Source organism: Podarcis bocagei, assembly GCF_964188305.1.
Source record: "Podarcis bocagei genome assembly, chromosome: 4".
Classification (NCBI taxonomy): Eukaryota; Metazoa; Chordata; class Lepidosauria; order Squamata; family Lacertidae; genus Podarcis; species Podarcis bocagei.
The window spans coordinates 88,802,641-88,830,437 of record NC_138128.1 but is presented as its reverse complement, the minus strand read 5'-3'; the positions used below and the strand labels follow the sequence as shown (position 1 = coordinate 88,830,437).

The window sequence follows — 27,797 nt, the reverse complement described above, 5'->3', positions numbered from 1 at the left end:
CTCTCTCTTCTGCAGGCCACAGAGATGTTGGTTCACAACGCCCAGAACCTTATGCAATCTGTCAAGGAAACAGTTCGGGAAGCTGAGGCCGCCTCCATTAAAATAAGAACAGATGCTGGATTCACTCTACGCTGGGTCAGGAAAACTCCTTGGTACCAGTAGAGCGCTGCCTTTCCCCTAAGCATATTTTTTTTAAATAGAAAACCCCTTTGTTGGAGCAAAGAGAATTCTGTAAACAGCCAAAAGGTGCTTGAGCGATTAAAACTAGCCCCCTCCCCTGGAACTCCCTCTCTTAAGGGCTTTCATAAGTGTGCTGAGCTACCTTTGGTATCTAACCTCACCACAATCAGCTTTCACAACGACAAGCTTTTCTCTCTTTGCTTTTGAGGTTTTTTTTATATCTCCCGTTTTCATGAACTCTGTAACCTCAGTTTCCCCTCCCTGTTCTGAAGCATATATTCCAGTGGTTTTCTAGGAGGCAGTATATGCAGATTTCACTTTAGCATGGATGAAAACTCTGGGAAGCTGGTTTGCTTAGCTGTTTATTGTGAGGGACAATCAGAAGACAGAACAGCCCAGCACTTCCGTTTTCTGCTCCCTTTCCTCTAACTTGTTTAAAACCAGTGTGTTGCTGAGTTTGTTTCATTTCTTTCAAAAGTTTTCCCTTGCTGTACGGGAAGAGGTGCTGTGTTCAAAAGCTGCTGCTGCTGCTCGTCGTTCTGCCCAATAGTGATCTCAAGAGCCATCAAAATCTGGGAGTAGCTGCCATTAGTCAGTTCAACACCTTATTGGTGATGAAACTGACCACTAATAACCGTTTGGAGCATTTAATTGAGAGGGAGCAGGGAGAGATTACACAGAATCCCTTACTCTTTGGTCAGGAACAAAACAGCTGGGGGAGTTTTAAATTATATTTCAGCCTGTTCCCACTGGCATGAGGCTATGTCTTGCTTATCCTACCTGTCCCTTTTTTAATTGTACCCACAGGACAAAAATGTGTGTTTATATCAGGTTTCATTTTGATTATTCTGCTTGCTTTAGCAGCGGAACAGTTCTTTCTCTGTTCTAGCCAATCACCATTGGGATGTGTTGGAGAAGGTACGAAAGCAGAACGTCTCCTATGAGGTAACACAAATAATGATCACTTTGGGCTTTTACACAGTGAAACACTCCTCAAATCCAGTGCTCATCAGTTGAATCGGCTGGCAAATGGAATGTTCTCTTTCAACCATGGTAGGGAAACTAGGATGCTTAGTGCTGAAGCAGTAGGACTTTATTTTTGTACTGATCTACACACCGTTGTCTTCTGCAGTTGCACAGAGCAGGTAATTTAGGGCGCCGTGCACCTCTCGCAGAAGCGCCATTGACACTAATGAAAGAGCACCTCTTGTCTTTTGCAGGGCGATGTTCCTGCGCAAATCACTAGTCCTACTTCTGAATTGCTTGCGTATTTGCAAATAAATTATGTACTGATGCTGCAGTGCCCCTGTGCTGTCATGCAACAGAAGTTCATGCTCAGGAGACCTATAGAAGTGCTAAGAGGCGGCGCTTGTTTACCTGCTAAAAGTTTCTTTAAACTTAACTTCTGTGCCCCCTCTTTCTGGTGCAATTTAAAAGGGAATTTTTTTAAAAAACAGAAATGACCTTTTAATGACTTCTTTACAACTGCCTAGAGCAAGGAAATTTGCTTGCCCACCTTTTCCTGAATACTTGGTGACTGCGTGGTACTCAAAATTGTCACATAGGTTTCTGGCAATAAGTAGCCACAACCAGAAGATGAAAGGGAACATCACAGCCTTAGTCTGGATGCCTTGTTGCCTTTGCATGAACTCAGCAGGAAGAGGAGACTTTGAATGTCTTTGACCAACATATAGTCTTTTCATCACGAGCTTTTAAAATCATCACCATTTAATAGCTTGACTTTGTATTAATGCAATATTACTAATGCCTTTAATTACATGACGGTTTATATACCAAAGACTGCTTTTTGTTAAGGAATGTTTGAAGGAAAGCTCTGACTCATATTTGCCTTGGATATTTCTTCAGAATGTTTTACTAAGTTCTAAAGTCTTTTATAGAAGTTAATATCCTCCACACTTTATGCAATTTATGCTTTCCTGAACACTTGTTCATCAGACCTAAGATGAAGCAAACTTGAATGTCAGTTAGGAGCATTTTGCCACTAAATACCTTTGTTTATAAACCAGAATTTTGTTGTATATGCTAATATTTTCAACCTCCTTTGTTCTGTTCAAACAAAATAAAATGCATTTGTATAAAATGTCCACTTAGGTCAGTATTTTCAGGTTTGAAGGGGAAACGACTTTGCTCATTGAATATAGACAGTTTGGCACAGTAGTGCCAGCACTAAATGCACGACCATTTAACGAAAGCTCATTGTTGTACGCATTTCAGCAACTCAATTAACCGAATGACCAGGCAGTACAGCTGAATTCCCTTTTATTTCATTACAAATAGTACAACCTTGTTAAGCTGCTCTTGAGGTTTGCATGGCACAAACAAATTGCGTAGAGGGGGGGGGGGGACTTTCCAAAGTGGTGGCACCTATTGGGACAATGCAAAGACTCCACTACCATACATTTTTCACCTTCGAAGTAAAGCAAGTTGTAGAAAATCCAGAATTGGCTACAGATTGCTGAATGCACAAGCTTGTAAGGCAAAAAACAGTTGTAAAAGGCATGTTGTAAACATTGCAGGGAAAGCCTTGTTCGTACCACTGAAGATCCCTCTGGCCAGAGGACAGTGCCCTCTGCCCCCCTCCCTCTTGTTTCTGAATAGGACTTGCTATAAGAAGAATGTCAGTTACCTTCAGCGATGTCCCAAAGTGTGTGTCCAAAAGTTCCTGCATTCCTCTTGTGCTTTGGTAGTTTGCTTGGCAGTGTACCGTGTTAGCTGGCTCTGCAGACAGTCCTCAGTTGCAATCACAAGTCATTTAACCCATCAGCCCACAAAAGGGAACTGTTACAGAAAGTTAATTTCAAAGCCATATAGAAAGACCTATTTTAAACTATGATTTAATTTGAAGAGGTGTAGTGCATGGGAATGAGTCTAATCAAGAGGAACTGTTAAAACTGGCATCTAGTGTAACTGAAGTCACTGAGTCTCCCCTCAACTGGGGTGGGGGAATCCCAAGAAAACCCAACATTGATCTGCCAAGAAAGCAAGGAGCTGGAGTCTCATGTTCGCACTTGGAATTTCCCTGCTTTTGTGATGTACTTCACACCTTTAAACGGTTTGTACTTTTCTCCGTACATGTCAAGGCGGTTTACTTTTAACCCTGAAATAAGGAACAAGATAGGTTTTAGGGACACAATCTTTAAACAGAGTCCAACTCTTACAACGGAGGAATCCCCTCATGAAAAAAATCTGTTCAGCACAACTACTGACAGCAGGTCAGTCCTTCAGAGTAGCCAGCTTCCCAATTTATAGGGGATATAACTGGGAATGAGCTTTATTTCCCCAAGCTGGTGCCCTCCAGTTGTTGGATACCCATCAGCCATAATCGGCGGTAAAAGATAATGGGCACTGTTGTCCAAAATAACTAGAGAGCATCAGCGTGGGAAAGCTCAACTGGGTATGTGTCAATTTCAGGTTACAATTCTGCACCACGAACAGCTGAATTTGTTCAAATTAGCCCCCTTTTGCTAGTCATGGAGATAGATGGTGCTGCTGCTGCTATTATTCATTGCATTTGTCGCTTGCTATAAAAAATGTCACACTATAACTTAGTTACTAAAACATGCAGAATTCAAAACATCACAAAGATAAAATGTTGTCTATAAGTGCTCACCTTGCAATATTATAGAAGGACAAATTCTGAACCACCCCACTAAAATGTGAACACGGTAGAATGTTTAGCAGGACTCTGAGGCCACACACAGCCCTTTAGGCAGTGGCAAACTTCAGCCACTTCTGAGACTTTTAAGATTTCAGCAGCATCAGACATTTGCTATCTTCATAGCTATAAGGGGAAAATACACTCTTTATGGTGGATGCCAAGATTGTGCCCCAAAGCCCAGTTCTGCAGTCAGCAAAACAGACCGCTCCTTCCTCTAATAGCAAACCTGGGTGACTGATTATTGACAGGACTGGAGCCAAAATGGGACTGCTAAGGAACAAGGAGGCTGGGACAATGTGTTCAGATGAACTCTGCAGTATGCAGAAATGCAAAACTTATTTAAAGTTCAAAAGGGGGCAATCCCCACCCAAGAAGAGCCCAATGAGGACTGAGCGTGCTCACTGACCTTCGGGAGATGGGAAGTGCCAAATAGGAAAGGGGTGGTGCAGAGGAAGAGACAATTGGGCTAACTATGCAGCTCTTGGTATTCTGGAGGAGGAGTGGCTGGTGCCTTGAAAAGGAACATTCCTCCTGGTGGACAAACTGCAGTGTTTTTGCAGGTCCCACATTCTATACAGACTACTGAAATGCCCTTTGTGGCAGGTAAGAGGTAGAGGGGACTGCCTTTATTGCAGGAGATAGGGTGGATACTTTTAGATACAGTGGTGCCTCGCAAGACGAAATTAATTCGTTCCGCAAGTCTCTTCGTCTTGCGGTTTTTTCGTCTTGCGATGCACGGTTTCCCATAGGAATGCATTGAAAATCAATTAATGCGTTCCTAGGGAAACCGCCTTCAGACCAGGTCCGGGGACAGTCTGTCCCCGGACCTCTTCTGAAGGCTGGGGGGGGGGGGGACAAGGGCTTTTCTTCCCACCCCCAGCATTTTAAAAAACCCTGGGACAGCGGAGGACTTCTCCGCTGTCCGGGCGATCTTAAAATGCTGGCGGGCGGCATTTTAAAATCGCCCCGGGACAGCGGAGGACTTCTCCGCTGTCCGGGGCGATTTAAAAGCCCCTGGGAAGGCAGGCAGGGGGGACAAAGACTTTCGCCCCCCGCCCGCCTTCAGAAGGTGTTCCCGCCCCCCCGCCCGGCTTCGCAGCAGCGCTACGAAGCCCGGCGGCTGGGGCAGGTGTTCCCCCCCCGCCCGGCTTCGCAGCAGCGCTACGAAGCCCGGCGGCTGGGGCAGGTGTTCCCCCCCCGCCCGGCTTCGCAGCAGCGCTCCGAAGCCCGGCGGCTGGGGCAGGTGTTCCCCCCCCGCCCGGCTTCGCAGCAGCGCTACGAAACCCGGCGGCTGGGGCAGGTGTTCCCCCCCCCGCCCGGCTTCGCAGCAGCGCTACGAAGCCCGGCGGCTGGGGCAGGTGTCCCCCCCCGCCCGGCTTCGCAGCAGCGCTACGAAGCCCGGCGGCTGGGGCAGGTGTTCCCCCCCCCCGCCCGGCTTCGCAGCAGCGCTACGAAGCCCGGCGGCTGGGGCACGTGTTCCCCCCCCGGCCCGGCTTCGCAGCAGCGCTACGAAGCCCGGCGGCTGGGGCAGGTGTTCCCCCCCGCCCGGCTTCGCAGCAGCGCTACGAAGCCCGGCGGCTGGGGCAGGTGTTCCCCCCCCTGCCCGGCTTCGCAGCAGCGCTACGAAGCCCGGCGACTGGGGCAGGTGTCCCCCCCCCCCTGCCCGGCTTCGCAGCAGCGCTACGAAGCCAGGCGGCTGGGGCAGGTGTTCCCCCCCCCCCGCCCGGCTTCGCAGCAGCGCTACGAAGCCAGGCGGCTGGGGCAGGTGTTCCCCCCCCCCCGCCCGGCTTCGCAGCAGCGTTCCGAAGCGGGGTGGCTGGGGCAGGTGTTCCCGCCCCCCGCCCGGCTTCGCAGCAGCGCTATGAAGCCCGGCGGCTGGGGCAGGTGTTCCCGCCCCCCCCGCTTCGGAGCAGCGTTCTGAAGCGGGGCGGTGGGGGAAGGTGTTCCCGCCCCCCCCTGCCCCGCTTCAGAGCACCGGGAGAAGCGATCTCCCCGCAGCTGCTTGCTTCAAAAGAGGTCCGGGAGAAGCGCAGCTGCTTGCTTCAAAAGAGGTCCGGGGGCAGCGGGAAGCGCTTCCGCTGCCCCCAGACCTCTTTTGAAGCAAGGGGCGGTGGGGAGAAGCGATCTCCCCGCCGCCCCTTGCTTCAAAAGAGAAGACCCGCTGTCCCCGGGGCAAGCTTCGTTTTGCGAAGCAAGCCCATAGGGAAATTCGTCTTGCGAGGCAACTCGAAAACGAAAAAACCTTTCGTTTTGCGAGTTTTTCGTCTCGCGAGGCGTTCGTCTTGCGGGGTACCACTGTACTGAGTTAAATCAGATTTTTATTTTTATTTAAAAAAGCTCCAGTTCCAGCAGGTTTCTCAAAAACCATCAGCCCAGTGATTTTAGAATTAAACCCAAACTTCACGCAAACATTATCTCCTTTTACAGAGGAAAAAGTACTTTTATAACACATTTTACGTCATCATACAGTACAATCTCTCTTGTATGAGAAAAAGTGGCAAGGGGGAGCTGGTGAGAACTACATCTGTTTTGCAGTTTGCTCAACTTCCTTGCAATTTGCTGCCCCTTCTGTTTGTCCCACCGTGTACTGTGGGAGCCCCTGCATGGTGAGAAAGCTAGCCCCTCTCCTGCTTCTTGGCTGTGCTTGTGAGCTGAAACTCAGGAACTGGCCAATCTCTCAAAGCATGTCGCCTTCAAGAACTGAAATATGCTCCTGAAGTCTTAAGTTCACCCCAACCTGCTGTGTGTTCCCTGAAGTTTGGGAGAGAAATTCAACGCTAAGTCCTGCTCCAGGCCAATGGGATAAGCACCTTACCTGAAATAGCCAGCTGCTGTATCTTGAACTGAACGTTCAGGTTGGGGTTTTCTTCTGGCTTGGGCGCTCCAGACTGCAAATTCACCACCCCTTTAAGGCTGGGCAGCTTCTGCGGGGCGATTTTGCCAACATCCCATGTTAAGACCTAAACAACAAACAGTAGTGGTAACAGTACCTTTCCAAACTGCAGGGCAAAAACAGAGAAAACTGTTTCACAAAAGCTGGACAAGATACACGCTAAAGGCCTGGCTGAGGATCCTGAAGCAAACGGCTTTGTTGCTGCCAGCAAGCTCCTAACCTACATTTCTAAACCAAAAAGCAACAGAAACAAGGGAAAGAAAGCAACAGAATATTCTTCCACTGGGGCTCTTTCCAAGAATGAGCCTGATCCTCACCCCCTAACCCTGTTTGCTTGGAAGGAATTCTTTGTTTGTTTGAGCAGGATTTACAAGGGCTCATGTGCATGAATGCAGCCTCACACCCTAATCCTATCCATGTTTACTCAGAAGTAAGCCTCACAGTTCAGTTGGATTTACTGCTAAATTGGGTACTTGGGACTGTAACCTTAATAGGACAAGCTGAGAAGCTGAGGGAGAAAAGCTGGCCAGAAACATTTGTTTCACTCGAGGCAAATGGAATGCAAAATAACTCCCCTAATTAATATCCATTTGAGGACATTCGTGCACAATAAGCAATCTTTGGGTTTTATTCTGCACCCAGCTGTTTTTGCAATGTTTCTGGCAGGCAAAGAAATCAGCAGAAAAATGAGGAGTCAGTGGGATGTACAGGGAAGACAATGGTCACGAGGCCTTACCCTTTTGAGTGAAAGATTTACAGGTCTCCAAATTCTGTGCAATTCTCGAGTGTCATTAACCTGGCTGTTTCTAATCATTTGCTCGAGAACCATGAGCCAGCGCTACACTTGCAACATCCCTGTGTTAGGTAAGTGTGTGTGTGATGACAGGGCATTTAGCTCACGCTGGCAAGGCTGGATGAGGCGTGAGCTTGTATCCTAGGCTGCCGATTTCCACTTGCGCAATGGAACTTCTCCCTTATCTCCTCTCCTCTGAAGCCCGCCCCCCATGCACTCCCTGGATGGAGATTTTGGGGGATGCACAGGGAGAAGGGAGGAAGTGGGGGGTCCTGTTGCATAAGCAGAATGCTGCTTGCACAGTGCTGAATACAACCCAAAGGTGTCTTGTCACGTGTTCCCAGCATCCTATAAGGCAGTCAAAGGTGAGCACACTTAAGCAGCAATGAGAGAAGGTCAAGCGGCCATATGAATTGGTCCAATGCTCCGTTACACATGGCAGGCATCACCCCTCTTTTCATTTCATTGGAGAAAGCCCCTCTAAATTAATACAAAAGGTGGGTTATATAACCCACAGAGGACAACAGGACTTACTTTGGTGACAGGATCAAAGGTGTGGTTGCCTTGTGTGGCTGTAAGGTTCACGTTGAGCACCGCTTTTGGCATGTGAACGGTCATGAGGACTCCTTCCACCGTCTTCCCCATGTTCTGTTTGGGCCCAATTGTGACATCGAATCTTCCCGAAGATGAGTTGTCCTTGAAGCCAATCACATGCTTCACGTATACTGGGATGGCCACCAAACTATATATTCAAAAAGGAGATTAAATGCAGTCATTAACCGTGTGGGCACATATCAAATATGAGATGCTGTTTAACACATTGGGAAGTGGAGGCCTGTAATGAATGAAGGCAAGTGGTCAGAACAGTGCACTCCTGGTTCCGCTTCCACTCCCTGGATAGCTCAGTTGGTTAGATCATGGTGCTGATAATGCCAAGGTTACAAGTTCGATCCTCCATAAGGGACAGCGGCATATTCCTGCACTGCAGGGGGTTGGACTAGATGATCCTCAGGGTCCCTTCCAACTCTACAATTCTATGATTCTCTCCCCCTGCATTCTAAATCAAGCCCAAATCTAGTTTGCCTTACAGCCCCTCCATTCTCTTTCCCACCCAGATCTAAGGCATGTCTGCAGCTATGAGTTGGGCCAGACTTATTCAGGGACAGGCCCATGGAGGCCATGCTTTCCATGAAGTCCCAAGCAGCCCCTTGTAAGGTCGTGTTGGCATGGATTTTAGAATTCCCTAGGACAACCAAGCTAGGTGTCTCCAGCAGAAAATCTGTCACGACCTGAAGCAGCTCAGGCAGAAAATCATTGGTGCAGCGGGGAGGTCAGTACACCAAAAGGAATCCCATATTGCCCCAATTGCCAGACTTCCAGAACATGAACTCAGAAAACCGGGTCTTCCCAATAGGACACCTGGTGCAAACTAATAACTTCCTAAAAACCACAGCAACACCCCGTCCCCTCCCCACCCATATGACCTGGATTGCTGTGCATAGGAGAAACCTGGTGGACAAGCAGCAGCAAGAACAGGTCCATCTGCCTCATCCAACCAAGTCTCTGTTACACATGCCAGGTCAAGTCCTCCATCCACAATCAAGTCGTGGATGACAGCCGTCTTGTGAATCATTGACCTGGCATTGCACAGCAGCACCTTATGGTCATGTGGGTCTCCCTTGTTGATTCCAGTATCCTTCTGGTCAAGGCCAGACCTGGAGGCCGGGATAGTCTTCAAACGACGACTAAACCTGCCTCCTCAGCAATGACACGGTCTGATCCTAGCGTAACTCCTCCTCCTAATCGTGATCACTAAGACCAGGTGTCCCAGTGCATCCCCCACTGTGGAACCTGTCCCAGCCATTCTCCCAGCCAGCTATGACCTTCTCCCCTTCAGAACAGAGTATGTTATACAACTATGCAATAAATCAATAAAACAGTAGAAACTAATAATAAACACAATTTACAGTTATACTAAATGGACATGAGAGATTGCCGCAAGACAACTACTAGACAAACTCCTAGACAAATGGCTTTGAATCTTGGAAATGTTCTGCCATATAACTGTTCCGCATAGCTGGGGTTGGCTTACTAACATATTTCCCTGCTTTTTAAAATAACAACAAAAGGAGTTTGTCTCAGTGACTGCCATCCACCTCCCTGAGTAACCCACATACATGCCATGGAGTGTGGCAATGGCAGTCACCAAAAGAACCTCCATTACTGTTAGAGAAAAAGCCAGCCACTCCCACCATTGGTGAAAAGAATCCTAGCCTTCAAAAATAATTTACCCCTAAATTAGGGGGGGAAACCCACCAAAATGTCACCCACCCTCATTTGACAGCAGGTGAATGGGTATGTGAACTGGAGAGAGAGTGTCATTTTCTTTCATCAACAGTGTAAACTAGCTTTCAGCAAACTATGGGATCCTCATAACAAAACCACTTCTGAGTCTGTGGGTAGGAATTTGCCTAATTTTTTGCACACATAGATGCTCAGTTTTTGTTAGGCACAGAAAAAATAAGCAATATTAGCCCATGTTTCTAAGACCTGTCCTACGGAGGTTACAGAAAGGTATCAGCATGCGTACGGCAGCAACGAAAAGATTAGAGAGAGTTAGGGGATCGTGGATGACAGCAAAGACAACTGTTGTGTATATACACAGCCCCTCATCTTCAGACTTACTTTTGTGAGCTGACTCGATAGGAAATCAATCTGAAGTTTCCATCTGGGGGAATGAAGGAGAGCACTCTTTCTGACTCCCAGCGCTTGAATCGAATACAGGGGTGAAAGCTCACATCATCCAGGAGTCTTGGATTCTACAGAAGGTGAATCAAGACAAACACTTTCTCAGTCATGCTAAATATTGACTAGATCAGTGTTCCCCAACCTTGGGTCGCCAGCTGTTTTCGGACTACAATTCCCATCATCCCTGACCACTGGTCTTGGTAGTGAGGGATGATGGGAGTTGTAGTCCAAAAACAGCTGGAGACCCAAGGTTGGGGAACACTGGACTAGATGACCTAAGGGTTCTTTCCAACTCTACAGTTTTAGGATTTCATTATTCATACTGGAGCGTCACAATGTTTTTCTCTCATATTCATTAGAATACGTTGATGTTGGCAAATCTAGAGATTTTCAAAACCTGGCCCAGTTAAACTCACTGCGTTGTTATTTGGCAAGTCACTGTCATGTGCCAACTAATTAGGTTTTTGGAAGACAGGAGGAGACAATAGCCAGAAGCCTATGCAAACTAATTTAGGGTTAAGTGGGACTTTCTTTTGAGTCAACATGAATAGGATTGCACTAGTTAATGATTAATGCTTTTGGATGAGTGCTGTGCTTCAACTCTCAAGAGCCAACATCTATCCCTCACGTTCATTTGTGTATAAAACACACACACAAACTGTGATAGACCTGAGTCCTTCTGTGTAACACACATATTTGCCTCCTCCTCACCTTCAAGGTGATTCCTGGCGCTTATAACAGACTCATTCCCTACATGCAGCTTGCAAGTGCTTCAGTTAGCCTTTGCCGGTGGATCACCCCTGGGCTGCTACTCATTTCCTTCCCAAGTTATTTTCTCCTTTTTTTCTGGGCACTTCATGGAGCCCCAAAGTGACTCTCTGTACACAACTGTGCACGTTGGTGCTTAAATAAATGAATAATACTCACTGCCATTCATATGTTTTCCCTTCTTTAATGAACTCACTGCATTTAGAATTTGAGGCACAGCAGGATTCTCTGCCACCCAGGGACAGGGCTTCCTCCACACTGCCCTGACTGCTTGAAATACAGTACCGGTTTTAAGTTAACAGGAGGTAGGGGGGAAGGCAGGCTGATGCTTGAGTGGTGCAGACTGGGAGCTTAGACGGAGGTCCCCTTCTCATGGGTTGAATAATCTAGATCACGGGTACTTCACTCACTCAGATTTAGGCTGGCCAGAGCGACTGGAAGCAACAGTAACAAGGCAAAGGACACACTGCTGGGAGTCTGTCCAACACAGTTAGTGCTGGGATAGCGGGTCCCTCTCCTGCACAATTACTTTAATTCCTCTCACTCACTGTTATTTAAGGCAGGGACGGGGGAACCTTTGTCCCATAAGCCTTATTAAGCCCAGCCTGGGCCTCAATTTATATTGCAAACCAACCTGTTGTCTTTGGATGAAGGGTGGTACAGAAATTACTGCTACTACTACTACTACTACTACTACTACTACTAATAGTAATTTGGGCAGTTTCCCCACAAACCATGCCCACCTGCTCCCACACCTGATATCCTATGTCTACATGGCTCTACAAAAGACCAAAGTGAGATCCTGACTGGTTTTTTCCAAGCGGAACTCGCTGACAGCATCAATCAGCTGCTTGAGGATCCACGATTGTACGGTGGGTTCTATTTGCGTTCAGGTGAATGCAGACCTCTACTACTATTTAGAACGAACATGCGCGCACACACTATAAACGAAAATGCGACTTACCATAAAAGAAAGTGAAAGATCAGGCATCCCCGAGAGTTTGATGCAGGCATCAATGACCCCTTGAATTTCTGCAAAGACGGTGGAGCCTGGCAGAGAGGAAGGAAAGATCACAGAGCGATCTCTTAAAAGAGGATTATCAGCAGATCACACCTTAAGGAGTCATTTGCACCATGCAAGTGAATAAACTAATTTAATGTGCTTCAGGCAGACTTCAGTTCATTGCATATTATTGGCCCTGGGGATATGTTTTTGAATTGCCACAACAACTGAAGATGTTTTTGAGCAACTGTGGCATAGCTGCTAGAAGAACAAGCTGTGCCATTTCCAAATCTTGTTCCTCCCATGACCTCATCAAATGGTTTTAAGAAAGTCGTTCAGTTTCGGCCTTGGCCCCTTATCTACAACATGTGAGTAGTTAATATTGACATTACAGCAACCCTGTAAGGTAGACTTACTGAGATATCAAATTTCACTGAGCACTTCGAAATCCAAGCTACTATATAAAAGATATTACTGAAGACTATTCGTGAAGCACCACCCCAGCTCTAACTCTTCCATTTCACTCTGCCAAGGATAAGAACACACATTTGAAAGCCTCGTACCAGATTTGTCTATAATGGCATCTATTTCTTCAATCACATCGAAGTAAGCTTCATTGTTGGTGTACTTTACTCCTGCTCTTCTCCAGGGAATGTTTGACAGCTGCCCAGTTGGAAGAGTATCACCCACATTGCTGCTGCCTTGGAAATACAAGAATAGCCAAAAGAAACCAGTAAGAAATCAATATCCTAAGAAAACAAAAAAACCTGTCATACACACACACACACACACACACACACACACACACACAAAACACCACCTTCCTTACTGAATGACTGGAAAGTAGGCAACGTAATGCTGATTTTTAACAAGGGACTCAGGAAATTACATGCCAATTAGCTTAACATCTGTCCGAGGTAAACTGGTACAAAGCATACATTATCTTTAAAGGCACTGTGCACCAATTTCCCCAACGTATATATGGACGAATAATCTTTGCAGAAGAATCAACAAGGAAAATCTTGCTTCAGCCAGGGCTGGGCAATATCTGGTTTTCAACACTGCGATATATAACCAGCTACACATCTTGATGTATCAAGAATGGAGCTATGTAGAGAACTGGTTGGCTTCACGGTGTTTCCCACTTTTTGATTTTTACATAGCACGATTCATGATGTATTGCCAGGTCAAAAATAATAAAACTGATTCATGAAACTCCTTTTGAACTATATATCGATATATCACCCAGCCCTAGCCTCAGTGCCATCTGGAGTGATTTGAGAGTGTCAAGAAGCAAGTGGATAGGCTGGTCTGGTAAATACTACATAGTTCTTTGACAAAGCCCCCGCTAAGCAAATGAAGATGCTGGATAAATTTAGCAGTCACGGGATAAGAGGTCTGGCCCTCTTTTGCAGGAGCAGCCAACATGGCTGATGCAAATCTCATCAGTCCCAGCCAGTTTCTCCAAGGCGGAGGGCATGTTATCTGATCCTGCTCTCATAGCTCAGGAACTTAAGAAACATACAAAGTTTTCTCTTTTTGAATTTGCACAAACCAACAGAAATTTGGAGAAGCATAAAGTGGTCAAGCCTTTGATTTCAAGAGTGCTAAGAACGAGTTGCGTTTGGAAGCTGTCGTGGTACCTGTGATGGAGTTGACAACGGAGCGCAGGATCGTGGGAGGTTTAATGAGCTCTTTCAGGATGTTGGATTCTGTTGCCAGAGGAAAGCCATTGTCCAGCATTTCTTCAAGAAGCTCATAGACAATAACAACATTGTCTTTAATTGCAGTCTCTGAGCACTCTCCAAAGTAATCCTAAACCAAGCAGAGGATGCAAAGGAGGCGATTTATTCCAGTTAAAAGCTTTTCCTTCACCTAAAAACCATGTTCTATTCAGCAACTGCCACAGCCTAATGCTCTGCAAGCTTTTTGAACCACACTTAAGATGAATTGCTGAGTGCAGCAAAAGCAAGCAGACCTGGTATTTTTTCTCCATTGCAATGCAATGGAGCAGTCCTTGCCAGAGCTGATGTCCACTTGTTTCCCTGCTCTCCCATGCTCAGATGGGACTGCAAAGAATTTTGACAGGTGGGCAGGGCAACCCACCCATGACATTAGAGTGGTGCCTATAATTCTCAGGTGAGCTGGCTTTCCCATCTGCCCAAGTCTGGCCACCCCTAATATAGACAGATGCTCCTCTTAGCAATAGCCCCTCTCAATAAAAAAGCTAACTACCACTTTGTTTTTGTATTTGACTAAAATTATTTCTATTCTAGTTACCCAATTTCACCCACTCTGTGCTAATTCATTACATTACTAGTTAATTGTACAAAACAAAGCATTTCTAAAAGTTAAATGCTTGTTGTATATAAAAGTGGGAGAGGAATCCTCCAGGCCAGGCTTCCTCCAGATGTTTTGAGACTACAATTCCCATTATCCCTGACCACTGGTCCTGCTAGCTAGAGCTCATGGGAGTTGTAGGCCAAAAACATCTGGAGGGCCAAGTTTGAGGAAGCCTGTTCCAGGCAAACAGGCCAGAGTGTGTGACAAGTGTATTTAAATGCAACTGAGCACCCCGTGGAATGCTCACATGGCTAAGAACAGGCATAGGCAAACTTGGCCCTCCCCATGTTTTGGGACTACAACTCCCATCATCCCTAACTAACCAGTGGTCAGGGATGATGGGAACTGTAGTCCCAAAACATCTGGAGGGCCGAGTTTGCCTATACCTGGCTAAGAACTTCCCCAAGGCCCGCAACTCGTAGGAATTAGACCTTTGTTTCCCCTCTGAAACCCTACAATTGCTCCACAGACTAACCTGAAAAGTGTCTGCTACACGGTGAAGGAATTCAATGACAAAGAGTGGTGGCACTTCTGTCTGTATGACAGACACAAAAAATATTTTATCCCGATAGATGCTGATGAGGTAGTGGTGAGGCGTGGAGATGACAGGAGGCACATTTTCAACATCGGCCGCTCTCTCCTGAGCTTCAAAGAAATAATCACACACAGATTGGCTGACAACGCTCTTCCAGTGCTTCTCCAAGAATATATCACCAGAACAGTTTATAAGAAACAGACTGTGGATCATTTTCTGTTGGAGACACATTCACACATATTAATGCAAATAAACAATTATTTGGGCTGTTGATCTGCTCCCTCCCTCCCCCCACCCCCCTGAAACTTTTTGGGAACCATATGCACTAGAAGAGGTAGCTCAGGCTACATTTAAACATAACTGCTGTGTGCTGTTTGGAAGAGGGTCAGTGGAAGAACCCAGCCTTTGAAACTCAGAATTTTCTGCAAGGTAATCCAAGTTAAAGGTAAAGGTAAAGGTACCCCTGCCCGTACGGGCCAGTCTTGACAGACTCTAGGGTTGTGCGCTCATCTCACTCTAGAGGCCAGGAGCCAGCGCTGTCCGCAGATACTTCCGGGTCACGTGGCCAGCGTGACAAGCTGCATCTGGCAAGCCAGCACAGCACACGGAACGCCGTTTACCTTCCCGCTAGTAAGCGGTCCCTATTTATCTACTTGCACCAGGGGGTGCTTTCGAACTGCTAGGTTGGCAGGCACTGGGACCGAGCGACGGGAGCGCACCCCGCCGCGGGGATTCGAACCGCCGACCTTTCGATCGGCAAGTCCTAGGCACTGAGGCTTTCACCCACAGTGCCACCAGCGTGCCTATCCAAGTTAGCAGTCAGGAAAATTTGCCTGCAGAGCTGCATCTGAAACAATTTGCAGACTAGCTAAAGAACATTTGGCTGGAGTCAACGTATGGAAAGTCCTACATTAAACTCACCAGAGGTTTTTATTTTACTTTTACGTTTACAAAATACCTAAGTAGTTTCTCATTATAGCAATTTTTACTGGTTTATGAGAGTCATCTGGGTTCTACTGCCAGCTGCTTTTAAGCAAAGATAAACAAATCAAGAGTAATGGTAGCAGCCATTTTGAAGTGCCCCATTTATTTCCTAATGCATTATTATCTTTCATATGCCACTGTAAAAGGCGTTATTTAAATACTAAAAAGTGTGCTACCTGGTTTAATAAATTTGCTGCTACTATCTACACAGCCGGTTTATGAAAGGTTTTTTCTAGCATTAGTAAAAACCACATGTTTTAAAGCTCCATGACAAGAGCTTTTCCAGGAACCTAACAGGACGAAAGGAACACACCAGTTAGAAAATCTCAGCCTTGGGGAAAGTAGCAAGTCGTATTCTTTGTCTGCTATGTCGACAAACCCCGTTTTTGCACAGACTTTCATTGATACAGTCTTCAGTGAAACTTCAATGGAACTTAGCTGGAGGAGGAAATAGTAATAGCTAGCCAGGCATAGCCTTTAGATTTTATTTGTGTATCAAATCAGAATTAGGCTCTGCAAGTAAATCTTCAAGAGATAACAAATTTCAGTAGCAGTAGCACAAGATGCAGTTAACACTACTAACTCACAGAGCTTCAAAAGAAGGACCATGCAAGTTCAAGAGGGATAGTTCAGAGAGTGATGGAGTAGATCTGGGGTGGGGGGCCTCTGCCCCCCCCCAGATGTTATTCGACATAAGGAAGAACATTCTGACTGGAAGAGCTGTTTGACAGTGGAACAGACTCCCTTGGAAGGTTGTGGATGCTCCTTCCTTGGAGCTTTTTAAGCAGAGGTTGGATAGTTATCTGTCGTGTATGATCTAGTTAAGAGTTGACCCTTGATGTCCCTTCCAACTCTACAGTGCTTTAATTCTATGACTCCAACTCCCTTTAGCACCAGCCAGCAGGGCCAATGGTCAGTGATTATGGGAACTGCAGTACAACAATATCTGCAAGCAGTGTTTGAAATTTTCCAGGCCTGGCTATTGGCCACTTGTGAGCAAATGAAAATGCCTATGCACCAGGATGGTATCTGATGTCTCCATCATCTGGAGGTGCATGCCTGGGAATCATTGGATCTTGACTGTTTTCACACACTAATAACACCACTGTAGAATTCTGTTATATTATATCTGCACAATCAGAATGAATTTCAGGAACCAAAAAGCTGTAGTGAAAAATACGACTTTTGAGCCATCTGGCCCCAAAATGGCAACTAGGCATTCTGTTTTGGCAACTGTAACCCTGGTTTAAGGAGCCATTTGGTGCCTAGCTTTTTGGGGGTTGCTGGGAAACAGAGTTCAATAACATCTGGAGGGCTTGAGGCACGTTCTTCACCTCAAGACTGTGTAAGCCTCAGGGCAAGTCAGTATCATCCCAAAAACATGCCCTATTGTTCTAGGCTGAACAGAAAATTCTACATGATTAATGTCTTTTTAATAGCTATCAATACATTACACAACCATTAATGTCTTTGGAAGATCTTTGCAATTTGCAACGCAATCACAGAGAGCTTCCTTTTCTGCCAGTAGCACTGATGAAAATGTTCATGGGCTTTTAAAGGATGCTACCAATGAATTTTCAATTTTTCACATCTCAGTGATTTTTCTTGCTCCCAAATTGATCTGCCAAAAGCTGGCTAGGTGTCATATGGTTATGACTGTCCTTCACTAGGATAGAAACTGAGATATAAAAGCTATCGCCCCGGTTGCACCAATGGAATGTGCAGAGGCCTTTTGTTTGTTTTGAAAGATTGCAAAGTTGAAAACAAATCTTGACTCATGACATAGCATGGCAGCAAAAAAAATGCTGCAACAGGACCACTGCCCCAACTAACCCTCTGAGTCAGCAGAACTTGCCTTTTCAACTACCGTCCTGAACATTAGTTTATACTGAAAAGGAAATATGATATAATCCAGGATTAATTTAACAACTGTCAACATATTGGATGCCTATTTTGCACTCCTTACTAGGATCTGCCCACAGCAGGTGCTCCACTGCTCCTCTCCTAGTTACACTAAAGGCAAAGAAATTCAGCAGACAGCAGTATAGATGTAGTGAAATAATTATGGAAACACCTTCCCAGTGCATTCCAGTGCCAACAGAATGAGCACCTTGTGCTTTAAACACAACACCATCCCCCAAAGCAGAAGCTACTTTTGACTTCAATTGCTATAACCCAGCCTAATAATGAAATATTTCATTGGGTGCTTTGTGCAGCACCCATGCAGACAAGAGCACCCTTAATTCCTAAAAAGAGCTCCAGATGTGGAAGGAAAGGTGTTAACAACACTCTGAATCACCCTCCTTTCTTTCCTATCTCTATAGTCCATCAGCTGTTCTGGTTTGTCAATTATCCAATAGCACAAACCATTGTTTGCATATCCATTTCAAGCTAGGGTTTCTGGTTCTGGATTGCTAGCCAGCTGCTAACTACAAATTGCCAATGGCCACCACACAAACATGTAATTAAGATTCCTTAACCACTGCCTGGTGTGAAGTCTGATATGGACCATTCAGATCTGCTTGTCCCTTGTTTGTGGGGAACCCAAAATCCTGAGGCTTAGCCAACACCAACCAATATTTGAAAGTCTGCAGGCCGGTTTGTGTAACAACAGTTAAGTTTATTTTACGGTACTGCTGGAGGAGTAGAGTGTTTGGGGTTTTTTTGCCTTTTGCTTTTTACATCTTGCCACGCCTAAAGGACAAACAAACATCTTCCAAATTACAAGGAATCAGCTCAGTTATTTCCTTCACCTAGAACCTCAGCCCTCATGTAATTAAGTTATACTGCTGCCATTAGCTCAACGGTGAACGTGCATGCAACCCTCGGGACCAGCTGTATTTCTCAGTCTCATTTCCCCACCCAAAACAAACCTGCAACAGTTGAAAATACCTCCAAATTAGTTCAGCAAAGAATTACAGAAGTAGCAGCAAGATTTCTAGCATTTCCAGGAATCGCATTTCTTTTTACAAGCAGTCTGGAGAAACATCTGTTAGCTCTCTAACCAGCTGGTACCACCCAAAGAGTCACCGACAGCGCAAGCCTCAGCATGTCTACTCAGAAGTAAGCCCTATTGCATGCAGCGGGGCTTTCTCCAGGAAAGTAGGGGCGGGGGTCAGGGACTGTAGCCTAAGCAGCCATTCAGTCTTAACCTCCAACTGAAACGTAACTACGCGCAACTAAGTGCCTTTACGCACGAACCTTCCACCAACTCACCCTCCAAGCGGAAAACTGACTCTAGAGCAGCAGGATCCGGCACAAGCCAAGCCACACAGCAGCAGCGCTGGCAAAAAGATGGCTGCGAAGCCCTCCGATGGGGCCAGCCCCATCGCTAACCACACCCCGGCAGGGCGCCCTTGCAAACTGCCTGCACTGAAATGCAAGCCGCGGTTGGAAGAGGCCCGGGCGCCTGCCTTCCTAGAAATGTCCCTGCCATCTCCATTGCGCTTCCTAGTCCAAAAGGAACGCTGCATCCTGGCTCCGGAGTTTTGGAGCGCAGCGAACTTCGCTGGGCGTTTTCATCCTTGGTTGCAATTTTTTGCTAACAATTCAAGCGCGCACCCCAGCGCAGAACTGGGAGCTGCATTATCGCCGGTCCTACCTGAAAATCTGGGGCCAAACCCTTCCGCCTTTTTGTATTTTTAAGGCCAATGCCCGCGAATCCCCTCCCTTGCTGGATCAGGCATTCCGCCCAGTCTACCCTGCGCGCTTTCGTGCGTAAATCTCTCCCCGCCTCCTCTTGCTCCTCCTCCTCCTTCCCCCCCTGCCGGCTTCCCAGAAAGGAACTGGGTAAATTCGTCTGCAAAATAAATAAATAATAGGAGCTGGGAGCAGCTTGCAGGCGGCCGCTGGACGAGCATGAAGATGGCAGAAGAGGCGCCCCAAGCCAAGAAGCAAAAGCTGGAGCCCATTCAGCTTAGGTAAAGAGAGAAAAGACGGAGAGGGGGATGGGGTCGTATCGACCGTAAGTTAGAGGCGCCTGGATCAAAGGAGATGCCGATCAGGCTCCCACCCAGCCCACCCTCGAGGCTCAGAGAGTAGTAGGGTGGTGGGAAGCGCCTAGCAAGGTCGGCCAGCGTTGCCTGGTGGGCAAGGAAGGGGCATTTCGGTGCCGTAAGTCCCATAGATGGCACGGGGCCCCGACGGCACCACGAGTGCTTATCCGCTGGCATGGTTTTTAGTGACCTCCTCCTGGAAGCAAAGGTTGGATTTATTTGGCAGGAATTTGCACTGCCCTGAGCACGGTCCGCATTGCCCTGAAAGCGATCCTTTGCGCTTCAGGGAGCCGAGGGCCATTCTTCCTCTTGCACGCCGGCTAGGGTGATTTATTTGGATGCCAGAATAGGTTATTCGGGCTGTTTGTTTCCTCCTAACTCTCCCTGCCATTATTCTGGAACGTTTGACGGCGCAATGAAATCAGGAGGGGAAATGTTCTATTGTTCATACAAGACTAATGGCTGGGAAATCGGAGGCTGCGTTCGTGGTGTGTGCCATTTGATTTGTTTTTGGGTGACAGTTATGCGGTAGGCGTGTAGGGACTCGCTCGCTCCACGTGGCCTAATCGCGCACGCCTGGATGTCTGCTCTGGTGAACTTCTTGCAGCTGTGACCAAAGAGGAAGAAGCGTTAGCAAGAGGAGAGCAGGGGAAGTTCAGGCTTGAGAGAGGTTACAGTATTTCACAGGGCAGCACCAAGGGTTCGCTCCACAAGTTTCCCCTCCGGGGCTACTTTAGACGTTACGGTTTGTGCACGGAATATACTGTAAAGGTACAAAGTGCAAAGTGCAGATTGGTGGCAACAAACAAGTGTTTGCAAATGTGTGTGTTAATCAGACATGGTTGTTAGCATGGGTCCCAACTGCCTGCAGCTTCCTGTAAAATATACATTTGGCAGCAAACAGTGTTAGAAACTCAGATGTATAAGCTAGGCATCTTATAGCTCCTTAAACTAAGGTTGAGTTGCCAAAAAGGAATGCCTAGTTGCCATTTTTAGGCAATCCAGCTCTAAAGTCTTATTTTTCAAATGATGGTCTGACTGATTCTCAGTTAAACATCTGACTAGTTCAGGTGACAACCCTGAGCAAGATTAAGGACTCTGAGAATTTACAGAATAAGTCACTTGATCCACAAATATATTGGCCTAGTCCTACCTCTTTTTCTTAATGGCAACGCGAACCATTCATAACGTAATAATATTCTTCACAACTGTGAGCAGAGCAGTGGGGTGGGGTAAGGGAAGACAAACTACAACAATTAACTATAACATTTCCTGCTCCTACTCAGGCTGCACAGAAAAAGCAAATTGGTTCCTGAAATTCATTCTGATTGTACTGGTAAAATATAACTGCTAGAATTCTACAGTGTGTGGTACTGGTGTGTGAAAACAGTTGAGATCCAATAATCCCCAGGCATGTACCTCCAGATGGTGGAGATGTCAGGTGCCATCCTGGCGCCAATACATCTTCATTTGGTTGCAAGTGGCCAATAGCCAGGTGCAAAAAGCTCCTGGCCCCTGGCTAATTTCGAACACTGGTAGCAAACCTGCATCTTTGTCTTTCTAGCAAAGGCTTCCCCAACCTGGTGCCTCCACTCAGTCTAACTGGACTACAGCTGTCACCTGCTCTGCTCCCATGTGGTGGTTGGGATTGATGGGAGTTGCAGTCCAAAACAGCTAACAGGCACCAGATTGGCAAAGCCTACCCAACCTTGTGATAAAGCTCTGGGTTAAGAACAGAACACCACCACCACTGGGTCAGACCAAAGTCCATCTAGTCTCACAGTGGCCAACTGGATGCTCTGGCAAGGGTTGCCTGACAAATGCACTTGTGTGCTCATGTTTATATGCCGACCTTTTCCACTGTGCACATCCATCTTAGGTGTAAATTATTTATTCATTTTTTAATTGCAATTATAGTCCACCTTTTCCTCCGTGGTAATGTCTTCATTTCAGGGACGCGGACTTATAAAAAATATTGGGGGGGCCCGGGAAAGCCCATGAATAATAAATAAGCTCATGAATATGCAAATAAAGTGGCTCCGGCCCTAAATAGGGCAAGCCACGCCCCCCCAGCCAGCCGATTGGCTGGCTGGGAGGTGTGGCCAGTCGGGATTCCCCTGTTCTCGCGGGATTTCCGGCAGTGCCTTGGCAGTGGCGGTGGTGCTGCGAAGCAGCGAGGCAGGAGCCCCCGCCCCCGAGGATTCCCTAATCTCGCGGGGGACGGCCGGGGCTCTCCGATTAGGGCGCGCGGCTGGCTGGCTGGCTGGCGAAGGAGCAGGTGGGGAGGAGGCGGGGGACGGCGGCGGCGCTCTGCTGGAAGGGCGCCCGAGATTATTGGGGGGGCTGAGCCCCCCCCAAATTTTTTTTGAGGGGGCTCGAGCCCCCTCAGGCCCCATGGAGTCGGCGCCTATGCTTCATTTAATCCACTGTGCGGCAGGTCAGGCTGTGGCCCAAGGTCATGCAGTAAGCTTCATGGCCTAATGTAACACTCTAGCCACTATACCACACATAAACATACTCTTTGTGGCTCTCAGAAAGTCTATGTCAGACCAATTGAGATTAGGAACAGGCCTAGAATGGGGGAAGGTTAGAAAGAGTAGTTTGGTAAGTTTCTGAAGGAAAAGGTGCCCTCTTAAGAATGTTGGCTGGAGGAGTTGGTGGGGCGCAGAGGAATGAATGTCAGAACTCTGAACTTTGTACACTGTTATAATTTGACGGCCAGGGCAGCTTTACAATTAGAGGAGACCAAATGGGCAGAAACAATGTAAGGGATTTTGTCAAATCTGAGGAGATTAGTGCTGAAAGGAGATTGATCCAATTTGTGGCTTCATTTCTAATCAGTGCAATAATTCACATCTAAAATCATTTAAAAAGATGAATTTTTAACAGGTCTTTAAGGTGAGCGTCTATTCAAAACCTTTGATTGCTTGCTTGAGAGTCAGCTGCACCGAACAAAAATGGGATTTGCTTCCGAATAAATTTGCACAGGGTTTTGTTGTTAATCTTCAACTCAGTAATCGCACAACAGGAATTGCTTGTGTGAACAATAAAGCACTTATGGCAGGAGGCAGGGGCTCTGCCACCCAAACCCCCCAAACTGCTGTATGCACATTTGTGGACATGTCTCAGATATGCCTGTGTCCATACATACATATATGCATATGCAGGCACTTGGGTTCCTCATCATGAAGAGCACTGCCTACATATTTAGGAATATTGCAGATGTGCCTTAAAATATCCGTATGATGTGTGTGTGGCTTGCTACCACCCTCCATATGTGTGTTCCTTGTATATGTGAAGGCTGAGCCCTCTTCCAGTAACACGGGGCTTATAGCACTTATAGCAAACATGTCATCATCATAGAATCATAACATTATAGTGGTGGAAGGGACCCCAAGGGTCATCCAGTCCACCCCCTGGAATGCAGGAATCTCCACTAGATCATCCATGACAGATGGCCACCCAACCTCTGCTTGAAAACCTCCAAGGAAGGAGAGTCCGATGCCTCTCCTGGAAGTCTGTTCCACTGTCAAACAGCTCTTACAGTCAGAAAGTTTTTCCTGTTGTTGAATCTACTTTCTTGCAACTTGAAGCCATTGGTTTGAGTCCTAGCCTCTGAAGCAGGAGAAAACAAACTTGCTCTCTCTTCCAGGTGGCAGCTCTTTTGATATTTAAAGATCGCTATAATTTCTCCTCTCGGTCTTCTCATCACCGGGCTAAACATACCCAACTCCCTCAACCGTTCCTCATAAGGTTTGCTTTCCAGACCCTTGATCGTCTTGGTTGCCCTCCTCTGCACACGTTCCAGCTTGTCAATATCCTTCTTAAACTGTGGTATCCATAACAGGACACAGGACTCGAGATATGGGCTGACCAAGGCAGAATAGAGAATTGCTTCTCTTGTCATTATACTTTTGTTATAAATATACTTCTCTTGATGGAGCGTAGAGTAGCATTAGCCTTTTTTTGCTGCTGCATCACACAGTTGACCCATTAGCAACATGCCTGGTTATCTGTGGCAAGTAAGAATGTTTGTAAACTGGTAGAGTTTGTTCTCTCTCCCCCCCCCCCCGCTCCGCCCCCTAGTATCTTATCTGTCATAATTGCAAGGGTTGGGACTTTTTGCATGCTTATTTGAAAGGCTGGATTAAGGAGATACAGAACAGCTTGCTGTCAGGTCAGTAGTTTATCTTAGTTGTTTTACAACTCTACAACATATAGGCTTTCCCCATATAGGCTTTGAAGCCCCTAGGACGAAAGCTGCGTTACATGAACGCCATCGAGTTCTTCTCAAAACAGTGCATAGATGGGGGAGATGGTAAAACTTGCTGGGCTGGTAAGGGTAAATTGCAGCTGCATAGAATTTAACCAGTGTAAATGCGCCCCTGAAGCAGATTTCAGTGCACAGGCAGGACTGTGTGGATGAAGGAACAGACAACTGATCTCAAGTTGTTTACAGCTTGACAGGTTCAGCCCAGTATTTTGATTTGAAAGTACTGGTGGCTAATGTAACTAGTCCACAAATGGTACTATGCATTCAGACTTAATTGCTGAGTTCAGCATTCGCTTTGACTTCCAGACCATCTTCAACAAAGGCAGCTCTACAGAAAGCTCATTGCAGTAGTCCTGGTTGCAGGTAATTAGAACATGGGTGAGCATGATCAGATATGGCTGCTCTAGATAAGACTGCAGCTGATGGGGAAACCTGAACTTGTGGAAAACACTCCTGGGCACTGCCATTACCTGCACCTCTCCAGACAGCAACTGGCATCTTCCTGTCAGTGTTCGAAATTTGCCGGGCGCATTTTGAACCTGCCTATTGGCCATTTGTGACCAAATGAAGGTGACTGGGTACCAGAATGACACCTAACATCTGCACCATCCGAAAGTGCATGCCTGGGGATCATTGGATCTTGAGTGTTTTCACACACACATACCACATCCTGCAGAATTCTATCAGTTACACTATATCTGCAGAATCAGAATGGATTTTAGGAACCAAAATGCTTTTTCTTTGCAGCCTGAGCAGTGAACGGCCCTGCTCACAGTTGTGAAGAGTATACCTTATGAATGGTCCATGTCACCATTAAGAAAAAGAAATCGGAATGGGCCAATATATATGTGGACTGTCCTCGGATCAAGTGACTTTTCTTCTTTAAGTTATCAACGTTCTTAACCTAGCTTAAGGTTCTCACCAGAACTAGCCAGATGTTTAACTGATAGTCACAGTTTAGAGCTTTAGAACTTTAGAGCCGTCCAGTTCCCTAATGGCAACCAGACATTCTGTTTTGGAGACTGTAACCTTGGTTTAAGGAGCTATTTGCATAGCTGTCAAGTGTCCCTTATTTGAAGGGACAGTCCCTTATTCCAGCGCCATGTCCCGCTGCTGTCCCTTATTGATGGATGTCCCTTAAATGATGTCCCTTAAATTTCAAAGGAAGCAGCTCCTCTCCCTCCCTCCCTGCCGGCCAGGGAGGAGGGAGGCTCCAACTGTGTTGCTTGGCTGTGTTGCTCACCCAATAAGAAGTCTAAGAACGACTGGGGAGTGGAGCTTGAATGCCTTGTGTGTGGCTAGTTAATTCAAGCTGAGGGGGGTTTTGAATGCTGGACGGCATTTTGTTGCACGTGCTGCTGCAAACTTTGCAGTGCAAAGCCAGGCCGGGGAGCCATCTTAAGTTGAGGCTGCATAGGCCTTGTGGTGCATGTGATTCAGATTCTATTCAGTTGAACCTCTGGTTACAAAGTTGGTTGGACAGTGTTCTCGAAGCTACCAGCATGAGTTTGACCAGACTGCATGAGGACAGGAAGACTGGAGTGCCTGGAACAGGTGAGGCTGCAGGTCCCTTATTTTCAAGGCTGCTGGTCCCTTATTTTCAAATCTGTAAGTTGATAGCTATGTATTTGGATGCCTGAATTTCTAACACTACTCCCTGTCTGTGTCTGGCGAGCTTTGCTCTGCTATGGAGGGAGGAGCCAAACTGAGCTGAGCGCTAATCCATAGAAAGAGGAGAAAAGTTGAGGGCAAGAGTGAAGAAACAAGTCCTGAACAGTGAGTTTCTAGTTCTTCTAATATTCTGAATTGTTCATGAATTGTAATCATTTCAGAACAGCTAGGAGCTCTTCTTAATTTAATATTTAATATTGTGCCGTGAGTCCTCTTTCTGCCAGCTTTAAAAATACTTCCAGGGTACTTCCATAAGTGCTGGGAATGATCTCTACCAATGGCCGGGCCTGGGTAGCTTCATAGTGAACGATTTTGTCAGGTACTACAATTTTCCATAGCTTTACAAGGCACTGCCTTCCTGCTGCCAACAGTTTCTTCTGGTGTTGTGTGTTAGGTTGCCAACTTTTTTAAGTGGCTTTAAAAAATATGTGCCTTTAAACCTTTTGATGCACACTGATTAATAGGTGATTATGTTTGTTCCATGCTGAGAGAAAAAAAATCACCTGCTTAATCAGGCAGTGCAAGTTGCTTTTAAAGGCAAAAGAACAAGCCAATAAGTTACTTTTGTTCTAGGCAGTTGGCAACCCCACCTCTGTGAGCCCCCACCCCCATCCCTGCCACCACAACTTTAAAATTGGTCTGTTCTTAATTTATTATGGCCACCAAACCCCCTCTTTCTTTCAGGTTTCTGCAGTTCTGTGCTTTTCATCCCATCACTCTGCGCTCTCTCTAAATGTCCATAAAGAGGCAATACATCTAGGTTGCAAGCTGGCAACTCTACCAGCAGCATTATCTGAGATGCTTCAATTTCTCTTGGGTACAGTGGAGTGCAGACTTAGAACTGTACTGCTTTAAAGGGCCAGGATAGGCTGTGATACTCTGAGCCCAGATGCAATTCTAGCTCCTGAAATGTTATGCCATAATACATGTATTAATCTCTTTAAGGTGCTACTGAACTCTATGGTGTTTTTGCTGCAGCAGACTAATATTTACCCCTCTAGAAGTTTGTAGCTAGCGAATAAACATCCTTATTTTATTGCAAAATACTGAACAAGCTTGATTTTTTAGATTCCTCTTTCTCTACTTGAATATTTTCTTTAGGGAATTTAGGACAGCATTTCTCACAACTTCAAAGTTGTTAAATTAGTTTGAAAAGGGCAAAGCTCCTTTGCACTGCAGATATCAAATTACTTAACCTTTCATTGTAAGGAGGAGGCAGAGGGAAAAAGAAAAAACCCAGACTACAATGGCTATTAGTTTTTGTGGAACAGAAAAAGCCAAGCACTTGTCATATAACAAAGAGATATATCCCTTTAAAAAGTAATCTTTTTTCTTTTTTACTGCATCTACAGTATGGAATTGTAGCCTTCCAGACTGAAGCAAATAAGGTCAGAATCATTTACTTTTAGTAAACTCCAGACAACCAGATCAAAGGCCCAAGTTCACAGATTCAACCTTGTGCTTCTGATGGGGCACTCTAGGCCATAGCAAAATTAGTTTATAAGCTACAGCAAGACTCTTGGGTTTGTTTTTTCAGCAGACTAACATCAATACCCCTTTGCAAACCCAGCTCCTAAATTTGTTTTCCTTTAAATCCTTCCTGGCCAGCTATCCAAATAGGCTTGGTAGGTCCCTTGGTAGGTGGCGCTGTCGGTTAAACCACAGAGCCTAGGGCTTGCCGATCAGAAGGTCAGCAGTTCAAATCCCCATGACGGGGTGAGCTCCTGTTGTTCAGTCCCTGCTCCTGCCAACCTAGCAGTTTGAAATCATGTCAAAGTGCAAGTAGATAAATAGGTACTGCCATAGGCGCCGACTCCATGGGGCTTGAGGGGGCCCGAGCCCCCTCAAAAATTCGTTTGGGGGGCTCCGCCCCCCCAATAATCTCTGGCGCCCCTCCAGCAGAGCGCCATCGCCGCCCCTCCCCCAGCCCAA

The 27,797-nt window shown here is 46.4% G+C and overlaps 3 protein-coding genes across 8 annotated transcripts in view; 2 read left to right on the top strand and 1 right to left on the bottom strand.

The window, feature by feature from the left end:
• VCL (vinculin) overlaps window positions 1-2,281 on the top strand; it is an 86,021-nt gene extending 83,740 nt beyond the window's left edge. For all 4 annotated transcript variants that reach the window (XM_081191571.1, XM_081191572.1, XM_081191573.1 and 1 more), the window contains one exon: window positions 16-2,281. In XM_081191571.1, coding sequence (XP_081047697.1) covers window positions 16-162 — 147 coding nt within the window. In that variant the 3' untranslated portion in view covers window positions 163-2,281. The remainder of the gene's footprint in view (window positions 1-15) is intronic.
• A 162-nt stretch (window positions 2,282-2,443) lies between these two features.
• On the bottom strand, window positions 2,444-19,632 carry AP3M1 (adaptor related protein complex 3 subunit mu 1). Of its 2 annotated transcripts, none has more exons than XM_081191799.1 (9): window positions 19,528-19,632; window positions 14,883-15,158; window positions 13,708-13,879; window positions 12,628-12,765; window positions 12,026-12,111; window positions 10,231-10,364; window positions 8,080-8,287; window positions 6,675-6,819; window positions 2,444-3,298 (listed from the first exon to the last, which is right to left on the bottom strand). In XM_081191799.1, exons 2-9 carry the CDS (start codon window positions 15,153-15,155, stop codon window positions 3,198-3,200), a joined length of 1,257 nt encoding a protein of 418 aa, XP_081047925.1. In that variant the 5' UTR covers window positions 15,156-15,158; window positions 19,528-19,632; the 3' UTR covers window positions 2,444-3,197. The 2 variants fall into 2 exon arrangements, with proteins under 2 accessions (XP_081047925.1, XP_081047924.1); XM_081191798.1 differs by lacking the exon at window positions 19,528-19,632 and adding an exon at window positions 19,143-19,279.
• A 55-nt stretch (window positions 19,633-19,687) lies between these two features.
• Window positions 19,688-27,797, top strand: part of ADK (adenosine kinase) — a 204,873-nt gene continuing 196,763 nt past the window's right edge. Inside the window, exon 1 of one of the 2 annotated variants that reach the window (XM_081191845.1) lies at window positions 19,688-19,846. In XM_081191845.1, coding sequence (XP_081047971.1) covers window positions 19,785-19,846 — 62 coding nt within the window. In that variant the 5' untranslated portion in view covers window positions 19,688-19,784. Of the gene's footprint in view, window positions 19,847-25,851; window positions 25,971-27,797 lie in introns of those variants that run through there. The other variant, XM_081191847.1, reaches the window with a different exon arrangement.

What these genes read in the sequence shown, in the direction of transcription:
- AP3M1 (XM_081191799.1), bottom strand. Translation starts at nt 15,155, where the DNA reads ATGATCCACAGTCTGTTTCTTATAAACTGTTCTGGTGATATATTCTTG. An exon ending in GTGTAGCAGACACTTTTCAG is followed by an intron (nt 13,880 to 14,882) that starts GTTAGTCTGTGG and finishes TGCTTGGTTTAG; the next exon opens with GATTACTTTGGAGAGTGCTC. An exon ending in CCTTTGATCCTGTCACCAAA is followed by an intron (nt 6,820 to 8,079) that starts GTAAGTCCTGTT and finishes TTTGTTGTTTAG; the next exon opens with GTCTTAACATGGGATGTTGG.